The sequence below is a fragment of the Dendrobium catenatum genome, unplaced genomic scaffold (assembly GCF_001605985.2).
Source record: "Dendrobium catenatum unplaced genomic scaffold, ASM160598v2 fragScaff_scaffold_450, whole genome shotgun sequence".
Classification (NCBI taxonomy): Eukaryota; Viridiplantae; Streptophyta; class Magnoliopsida; order Asparagales; family Orchidaceae; genus Dendrobium; species Dendrobium catenatum.
Genome location: NW_021318912.1, coordinates 725,153 through 735,762, shown reverse-complemented (window position 1 = coordinate 735,762; position 10,610 = coordinate 725,153). Strand labels below are relative to the sequence as shown.

The 10,610-nt window shown below is 33.4% G+C and overlaps 1 protein-coding gene across 1 annotated transcript; it reads right to left on the bottom strand.

Annotated features, from left to right (window-relative positions):
- Positions 1 to 7,821: 7,821 nt before the first annotated feature.
- Positions 7,822 to 10,165, bottom strand: LOC110093532 (glucan endo-1,3-beta-glucosidase 11). Its single transcript, XM_020818439.2, has 3 exons — positions 9,727 to 10,165; positions 8,321 to 9,360; positions 7,822 to 8,103 (listed from the first exon to the last, which is right to left on the bottom strand). The coding sequence occupies exons 1-3, from the start codon at positions 9,800 to 9,802 to the stop codon at positions 8,017 to 8,019; spliced, it is 1,203 nt and encodes a 400-aa protein (XP_020674098.1). The 5' UTR covers positions 9,803 to 10,165; the 3' UTR covers positions 7,822 to 8,016.
- Positions 10,166 to 10,610: the final 445 nt, after the last annotated feature.

Sequence of the window (10,610 nt, the reverse complement as noted above, 5' to 3'; positions counted from 1 at the left end):
AAAAAATTATAAATATCCTAAATTTTTTATCTGAGGACCTTAACTAAAGAAGGAGAAAGAAAGAGCTCAAATGTTCAAGGAATCATATAGAATCTCACCAATACAGTCAGACCACCATTATCAAACCACCACTATTTGACCACCACCATGAGGTCACTACTAGCGAACAACCACTATCTAACCATAGTCACTGACTATAGTCCTAACTACCATCACCCATGATGATCTTTCAACCGGTATCTCCCAATTACTTCCTTATGAACATCATTACTGATTAAGATCCTTGACCACCATACCTCAATTATGAATTTTTTTCCTAGCATTACATGCTACAATCTTCCTACTATGGTTGTTAGACTATAATCTCCTACCAATATCAGTCGACTACTATCCTCTTACAATCACCAAATTATAATTTTTCTTCTTCCATTACTCGACTATATGCTCTCTTGAGCACCATCACCTGATTATAATTTCTAGACCATCATTTCTAGATAGTGGCCTTTTGACCATTTTTGCCCAACTTTGATCTCTTAACCACCATCATATGATTATAATGTTTATAAACTATTACTGTCTGAATATGGTCTCCTAACCACTGTCACTTGAATATAGTATCTATAATATTGTAACACAATTATAATCATTAAGATGCCATGGGAAAACTATAATCTCTCAATAGTTTTCACCCAACTATGGTCTCCTAACCACCATAACTCGATTAAGGTCTATTAATCATCATCACTCAACTATTGTAATACCTATAGTGGTGACCTGTAGTTTCACCTATTACGACTTGTCTTGGTAAGAACAATAAAGTGAAATTTTTGCATTCAGGTCTTCTTCATGTGTTTGCCAATATTTTTCATACATGAGAGTGAATCTGTTTTAAAGTAGACCCATAGGGTCTATGTCCATGCATATAAAAATCTAAAATTATGCCCCCTTATATTAATAGAAGGAATATATTTTTAGGCTTATGAGGTATTGAATTCATTACACTCAAACACCCATCCATTTCCTTCCTTAGCTCCAACAAGCTTGAATATTGGGAATGAGAGCTCAAGATTACTCTATAAAATTTATCATAGGGTCCTTAGCATAGCATAATGAAGTGAAGAGGCTTGGAGATATTATGTGGGTATAATCATTTAAGGAGCTAAAAATCATGCTTTTAGGGTTAGGGGGATTCTATGGGTCAAAGATTACAGTTTCTTAGTACAATTAGGGTTAAAAGGGGATATTAATACTTAAGGACTAGAGAAATTAAGTGCTTAGCTAGGATTAATAATAAAACACATATGATACCATCTGGCTTATACACATAATTAGACTTAATTTTTTAGGTGAAATAGATTGAACTAGCCTATTCAAGGTTAGGCTAATCTTTTTGAATTTGATAGAATTCTTAAGCTCCTAATGAAGGAAAATATAATTTCAAATGGGTTTAGCTCAAATTAAGTCGACCAATTAAGTCAAGTGGACTAAATTTGTCAAATTTTGCTAACCAAAGTCTAAGTTATGTTTTTTTATGATATGATAAGTCTAGTAAGTCTAGTGGTACATATATAAACAATTAGTATTGATTGGTTAAGGTTTTATTCTAATGAGTCCAATTAGATCAAGATGAACCCAATCAAGTAAGGTTGGGTAAAAAACCTTTTATGCTAGGCCAATGGATTTTCTAAGTCAATAGGGGCATATATAATCAATTGAATAAAGAGATTAAACTCAACTTGACTTGATTAGGTATATCAAACCATATCAGATTAAATGTGCTAGCTTGGATTTATTTAGGTTTGAAATAGACCTTATCCACTAAGGCTAAATTCATTAGGCTCGTGGGTCTTTTTTATGTTCTTAAGGTAAATGAATGGTTGGAACTATGGACCAATTGACTTGGACCAAGTTAATATGATAAAATGGATCATAATAGGATAAATTGGGTATAATTGGGACAACCTAGACTTAAGCTTATCCTAATCCAAGTTAAGTTAATTATTTTAACTTCATGTGCATTCTAATGTAAAATAGCTCCATGATATTCTTAGGTTGATCTAAGACCATATGGGCCAAGTTAACCTTAATTAATGGGTAACATTAGGTTTGTATAAACTTTAATAGATCATAATGAGTCATCTTAAGGGTAATTGAGCTAGTCTTGGGTCTAGGATAAGTTTTTCTAAGAAAGGATTAGTTCAGTTAGGATCTCATGTCACTTTTGTATATTTATAGGCACTTAAGATCGAACGATGGTGGGTCTAAGGCTACCTAAAGACAATTGAGTCTAATTAACTTCAATGATCCACATTAAGCAAAAGTAGACTAAGTTTGGGTCTTGTGTAGTAATTATAGGAGTAATCTAAACAAAGGTAACTCTAACTAAATCCAAAAGTTAGACTAGGAGTGACCATATTAGTCTAAGTTAGGGAGAAGGGCGCATAACCACCTAAGTCAAGGATTTAGAGTCCATTTAGGCACATCTAAGTCTAATAGATGATTTAATAAGATAACATGATAATTATACTTACTTTATGTACTATAATTTAATTAGGTATAATTAGATGGAAGGTTTGACTAGGTGGGTTTAGTTACTCAAAGTAAAAGTTAAATATTTAGGTCTTGGTATCACCTAAGTTTAAGTTATTCAAACATCACCTCAAGTTTTGTTAGGCCAATATAAGGGCTCAAAATAACCTAGTGTCCCCTAAGATCACTATGTAATAACCGTAAAGTTTAAAATGGATTTATTTGAAAATATTTAAATATGATCCAATATGAAGATATGCAATGTTTGGTTGCCAAGCACAATAGTGCCATAAAAGCACTACTATGGGGTTAAACACTCTATTCTATGGTAACTCTATGGGTGGCATACAACGCAATGATGCTGGATCTTGCATGCCATGGTGCTAGGCACTAAAAATATTTGTAATACATTCCTTTAAATATTCTTGCCACCCCACAACCCCTCCCTCACTCTCATTTGGCTTGCCGAGAAAGAAAATAAAGGAGAAGAAGAAGGGAATGAGAATAAAAGAGGAGAGAGTTAAGAGAGAGGGAGCTTTCTAAGGCTTTTTTATTCGTTGACCCTATTATGAAAGTTATTCTGATAGTTGTAAATGACTATGCTCTTATTCCTATTTTTGATGGTTTTGATTCCTATGTTTTTTTATTTCTTTTAAATCTGCCAAAAATATATTTTCACTTGATTTATCAAACTTTCACTTTGTAACTTTTTATATACAGGTTTTTGTTCTTTTTGGTTATAGTGATTCTTTTGTACTCAGGACAGGATAGATTTCAGTTCATAGTGTAGTTCCTGAGTATTGTATATGATCTTTTGAGATATAGATCGACATGTACATTGATGTTTTAAATGTTATAGATTTTTGTTAGACTGTTTGATTGATGTTATAGATAGCTCTGGTAATTGATTTTGATGAATTGATTGAAATTCTTTCCAAGTTAGATCTATTCTTGTATATATATACATAATTGCATAGAGTAAATAATAAGATTGATACATAATGTATTTGTATGTAAGCAAGGAAGGTTGTCCGTCAACATTATAATTAATACATATTGGCTCTTAAAATATAATATCTTATACAGGAGGGTGGGCTGATGTGCTTTCCTTAAAATTAAAGATTTATGGTGTAATCCTCGATGTAAGCCTGTAATCGATTAACTGATTATATTCATAGGCAAAGAGTGACGACTCTTTATTAATTCATTAAAAGCCACCTATGAACAAATTTAATATTTATGAATAATGATGATAAGATAAAGTCTAATGACTAACTAATTGATAGTTGGGATAAAATTAAACTTTGATTACCAACTAATCAATAGTTGGGGTTTGAGATGTTGAAAATAATACATTAAAGTTGAATGTCCTAACTTGCAATTCATAATCACATCAAGAATTTTATTTGCATGATATACATGATAGAATATGAATTGATTGATAGATATAATTGATGTAGAACTGATAGAGTTTGCACTAAGGCTAATATAACATGGCATATCATACGGACATTGATAGACATATTAATATAGTAAAATGATAACATACTAATATAACATATTAATATAACATAATGACATGTCATATTGATAGATAACCATGCATGGCATAATGATTGATAGAAACATGTAATAGAATCAGTAACATAAATATAATTCATAGTCAACTGAGGCTTTTCACTATATAACACATGTTTTTAATTGATATTCTTTTTACTTATTTTCTTATATATTGATAGACTTTTTTTTTATTATCATTAATACTGATAGCTTATTGATTGATAATGATTGAATACTGGAGCATAATATTGATTCTTTTGCCTTATATTAAATGCAGTTGTAATTTTTATTTACTTGCTGTGCTATTTGATTATTATGTGATTTTTATATATTTTTAGTCAGGGCAAGGAGCCTGTAGAGTGGGGGTAGTCAGCGAGTGATTATTTAGGTTTTATTTTTTGCTGTTTGATTTTATGTATTATTTTGTAGCCAATAGATAGTTATTGTTTATATTTACTTATAGAACTTGTCAGATATATAAACATATCATGAACAATAATGTAATTATATATTTTTGTTACTTAAAACGAGTTCTATGAGCTTTGGTTGATGTATAAGAGATTGAAAGGTGTATAATTTTTGTAATTTATATTATGTGCGTCACACACAATATTAGGGTCCATTGGGCTAATAGTCCAATAGAATTTGGATGTCAATATGCTAATTCCATCAATAACTAAGGTCATTAAGGGAAGATTACTTGAGATTCTTCATCAATATGATTGCTAGGGAACTCAAATAAATTCTAAAGGTTCTTTAGCTTATCGATTTGAGACTAAAGGGAATCTAAATTAGGTTAAGCTAACATAGGGTTCCATTAGTTTATGTATGGTGAAAATAATTTAGAAGGATCAAGATATGAATATATTAATGTTAACTTCTTAAGCCTAACTATGAGTAAGCCACTTGAGTGTCAAAAAATTTCAGTTCATTTTGGGTGGACTTTATGTCATTTAATTCTTAGCAAAACAACTAAGGCTAGCAACAAAGGCCATCTCAATATTGAAATAATTGGAATTAAGTTTCCTAAACAAGCTTTTTGTGAAGCATTATAGATTAGAAAACAAGCAAATAAGAAGGGGAAGATTAGCTTCATCATAGAGAAAGGGACCTTATGCTACATAAAGATTTATTTTAGCCTAAAAAAAAGCTAGTGCCACCTAGCATAGATTAATAGATATCATTTTCTACTTTTGAAAATGTTAGAACCTAGAGTTATACATCAACAATTGTCTCGTCAATAGTAGATTGCTAATTAATCATCATACTAACTTTATTGATACATTCTTAATGTTAATGAGATTAGACATAAAATGAAACCACGTTTTAAGTGAAAATTTAGAGTGCATTCTAACAAATTCTTTTACGATATGATCACTCTAGAGGATGTCTCTCATAATCCAAACATGGATTAAATAGTCTTAGAGGCTCTTTCTACTTATTTTGTTCAAAGAGATTCGAAAGTTGATTTGCAAACATTATAGCCTCAATAAGTTCATACCCATGTAAGGTGAGTAGAGTGCCACTATTTTTATGTAAGTCATAGAATTAAAATCCACAAACTTATCACATGTAGTTCTATAGGAAGAGAAATATCATTAAATATTGAAAATGAGAATACAAACATTATCTTTACTATTAATATGGATTTTAAAGAGTAGATCTTATTAAGCACACTTGATTTGTTATTGATGTCATATCAAAAAGTCCATAATAGGTTCTACAATCGACTTGTTGGGAGTATCTACGATCAATGGGGAGTTCTAAGACATCACAAATGAAAACATGTTGAAGTAAAATCCTCAAGAATAAATTTGAGTGTGAACTTGCATAAATAGGGTACCAAATTGTGGATAGCCTAGTTTATATAGTTCATGGTCGATGAAAACTTCTAATTAGGGCATACATACTATTAAACTATATGTCATTAATACTATATTAAACCTTAGGCAAATGAACTCAAGGTAAACCGTTGAGGGTGAGATATTGTATTGCATTTATACAATAGAAAAAAAATGCTTGATTATGGCATAATTAGTTCATATATATTCTTTAGTAAATTAGTACTTTAAGGTATTTATTCTTTAGTAGTTAGGACTTCTAATCCTGCTCCTCTCCATTTATGGATTCATATTATGGGTGTTCCTTGGTGAAATATTTTTACAATAATGGAACATATGGATTAATTATATATGATCTTAATAAATTTGCAATAACATGTAGGCAAATTTCTTTTTATGATGATCATAAGGGCTTTAGACTTTCTTAAAATATATATTTTCATTTATATTAATGTCTCCAAGAAATAGCTTTTAAACTATTTAGGCCAAATAAGACAAGCTCACACGCACATCACATGTATAAGACTCAAACCCAAGACCTATTGGTTAGTAGCCAAAGCTCCCAACCAACAGACCAAGATGAACTGAGTACTATAATTTGTATTCATGCCAAGAGACCATCCTTTAATAACCTCCACAATATTATATCCTACTCCCAAAAGGAAGCACAATAAGAGCCCTGAGTATAAGTGGATGGCATTATCCATTATCAAGTATCACTTGGTGTTACCTTTTATATATCCTATCTTTGTGTTTGACAAAAAAATATTATATGATGGAGATATCAATTCTTCTTTTTTTTTTTATCTTTATCACACACTCTCTCTATTTTGCTCTTCTTTTTCTTCTATTTTTTCTAGTTAATAATTAATAAGATCTATTCCTTTTCTATAATCACTTTATAACGAATGGGAGAAGATGATAAGGATCAATATATATTCTTTTTACTTTTTATTTTTATGATTATTTAATTTTAAAAACTACTTAATTTTTTACAAATATATATCTGGATTGTGCTACATCAAGTCAGTAGCTTCAAGCTTGAATTTACTATTTTAGCTCATCTTGGTTTATTGGTTGGGGGCTTTGGTTACCAACAAAGAGATATTGAGTTCGAGTATTGTGTATGTGATGTGTGTGTGAGTTTGTTTTAATTGACCTAAATGTACAAAAATAAAATTATTTGAACTAGCTAGTAGATTAGACGATCAATATGTAAGGTATTGAATGAGTTGAGTTATAGCTAGCTCAAACTTGACTTGTCTTTTTTTTTATATAATTTTAAATTTTTATATGAGTACAACATTAATTAAGGCTTCGTTTGGGACATATTTTTTCCTACTTCTTAAAACAACTTTTTAGTGCAAAAACAAAATTTTTTGTACTAAAAAGTTGCTTTAAGAATCAGTTAAAAAGCCATCTCAAACGAAGCCTAACTCTTTAACCTACTACGTGGAGATGGCTAAATGTTTTCTTTTTTCTCCATTAAATCTAGTAGAAATTGTCATTTCTAATACTTTCTAATCAAGTCTTTTTAGGTCTACCTCTATTTTTCTTAACATAGACTCGGTAGATCCTAACCGGGTTATTGAAAGATCAAGATTTTATCTGCCCAAACAATCTAAGACAATTCTCTCTAATTTTATGTGCCACTTGATCTACTCATAAATATTATATATATTTATGAGTAGATCAAGTGGCACATAAAATTAGAGAGATAGAAGATATATTCGAACTTACTAATGTTCAGAAATCAGAATGAATTTTAGATTCATTAAATTTATTTAAAAATAAATATAATACATTATTTGATAATTAAAATTTATTTATAAAATTCATCTGCATAATGTGCACAGTGAAGCTAGAACAAAAAAATAGGATCTTTATGTACCTCAATTTGTACAAGAGCCTTTATACTTTGGAGCTACAGGTCCAGAGGATTGCTCATGGCTTGCTATTTTCTCCAAAGGGACGCAGGAGGAAGAAAGACATGAGAGAGAGAGAGAGAGAGAGAGAGAGAGAGAGAGAGAGTGAGAGAGGGAATAAGAATGTGAGGAGTAGCATTTACATGATACCATCTTGTTTCCTAGAATGGCCATCTGATTGAAATCTGAAAGGCTAATGAGATTGAGATGATACAAAACCACAAGCAGTTTGATTTGTCCCGTTGTATCTGGTTCACAAAAAAGTTTTGTTATTATTCATATTTTGCTGAACTAAATGCAGGTGCGATAAACCAGAGAGGAAGAAATAGATCAAACATATAAAAATCTCATTAATTTATATTTTTCCAATATAAATTGGATGACTGTGAAGCTACCTTCATGCCTTTTATTGATTTAAAGAGCATTTCTCAATAAAAATGAAGTAGAAGAGTTGACAGAGCATACCCATGAAGCAGATGAATTAATGTCGGAAACCGACGCCGTCGACGTTGCTGAGGAAAGTCCGACGTTGTATGCCATGCTGCCGTCGGGTTGGTAAAGACCGTAGTTCCTCTCGGACGTCGGACCGGGCTTCAAGTTCTCATTGAACAAAGCGAACAGATAAACCTCAAGCCTTGGTCTTGGTCTCAGCGGCGTCCCCTCGTTCTCCAGCTGCCGCGCAACCAAATTCCTGTTGTAACTCATCGCGTTCTCCACAGTTGCTCCCATCTCGTCGTCATCTCCCTTGGACGGCCACCCCGTCTCCGATACTCTCACCTCTATTCCCTCGTATCCAAACCTTGCAATGGCGAAGATCACAGCATCCACCTGGGCGTAGAGCATATTGTCGTACTTGAGCCCGGTGTTCGGGTCAACCATGCCCGACCCGGAGTTAAACAATACATAGTCAAGCGGCACCCTCTCCGGGTCGTCCTTGTAGGCGAAATAAGGGTAAGCGTTTATCCAAAACGGCGAGCCCGTAACAGACAGGAACCGCAAGAGCGGCCCGATCAGCTCAGCAAGCTCGGGCCGGAACGACCCGAGGGACGGCGGGTAAGAGGTGGCGAGGACGGCGAGGGAGCTGGCTGTCGAGACGTGGATAACGGAGTCGAGGCCAAGACCAACGAGGCCTTGATGGAGTCCCATCATGGCATCAACGACGTTATCCATCAAAACGCTATCTTGGCAGGTGAAAACCTCATTCCCGACGGCGATTCCGGTGATCTTTGTGTCGGGGAGGAATGGACTGATGTTGGTGCTGATCCAATCGGTGGCTCGGGCTGGGTCGGCGAGCCCGGCCACGGCCTCGTTGGGAACGGTCACTATGAGTTCGATGCTGGAGTTGGCGAAAGCAGAGAGGACTTTCGGGTTCGTGTCGTAGATTCGGGTCTTGGTGATATGAAGAGAACTGAGAAGGCGGAGGACGTGTTCGGGCGATGGCAGGTTGTTGGCCACCTGTCCGTAGTTGATGCCCAGAGCTGAAACCTGCTTTACTATTCCAAATTCTGATCACAATAGACATAATAGATTACGCAATTATATGATTATATCATTCACAAGTGGCAGAATTAAAATTTAAAGTAATAACACGAAAAAGAATTTAATAAAAAATATAATATTTAATATTATACATAATATTTTTCAAATTTAATAAAACTAAAAAAAAAACCAGCGTGAGTGAAATATTATTTACGGCATGTGACAGTTCTTAATATACAATGATAACAAAATAAATAAAATTTTAAGACATTTAAATGAATATTTATTGGTTTATTGCATTCCGAAAAATTATATATTTTATTGGAAATTTATAAGCTAATAATAATAATCCTCCTCACAGACGTTGATATGAAGAAGGGTATGATAAGCACCTGAAGAGAAAAGAATCAACACGATAATAAAGGGAACTGTGACTTGTTTGAAGAAGACAAATAATGGGGCTTTCATGATGAAGAAGAGAGAAACTAGGAGAGCGAATATGGAGGAGGCAGAGGAAGGGGAAGGAGGAGGTGCTAGGAGGAAGATGTAATTAAGGAGAGCTATGAATTCCTTTCTTTGCTTGCAGAGAGGGTGTTTAGGAGGAGAAGGGGAAGTGTTAGGGATTGCCTTGCCTTGAGTTAAATAGAAGTCTTGAGGGAGAAGAGAAGAGAACTTTGTTGGAGGTAGTGCTTGACTCGTGGAGAGGGCAACTTTTAAGTTATCGTCAGTTATCTTTACAATTTTGCGCCATGGACGTTACTTTAGATCGAAGGAAGAGGGGAAGAGAAGGGGAAAGGAGAGAACAGTTAGCAGAGAAAGGTTCATCGGGCTTTGAAGGAAAAGAGAATGTTGCTATATAACTAGTCGTCGTTATTATATCATCATATTATTGGGTCTGAATTATTCAAATATTTAAGTCTATCTAGCTAATGGTGTTTGAGCACTAACAAAAGGAGCATTATGGAAGGCTTTATGGTGGCATATGACCCCCTCATATATATATATATATATATATATATATATATATATATGGGATTGATATATCATAAATAAATTATCTTGATCGGCCACGAATTTCGAGGCAAAAATCAAATTTGAAACTTACAAAAATTTATTCTGGGATCATCTAAACTTCGATTTTAGCGAACTTACAGCCAAACTGAGCATCTTGGAAATACGAACCCAATGACATCAAATTGGAAACTTTATTATTTCGCATGCTGGAGAAAGGAGAGGGGGTAATCCTCCTAATGTTAATGCTATGAGTGATTTTAAT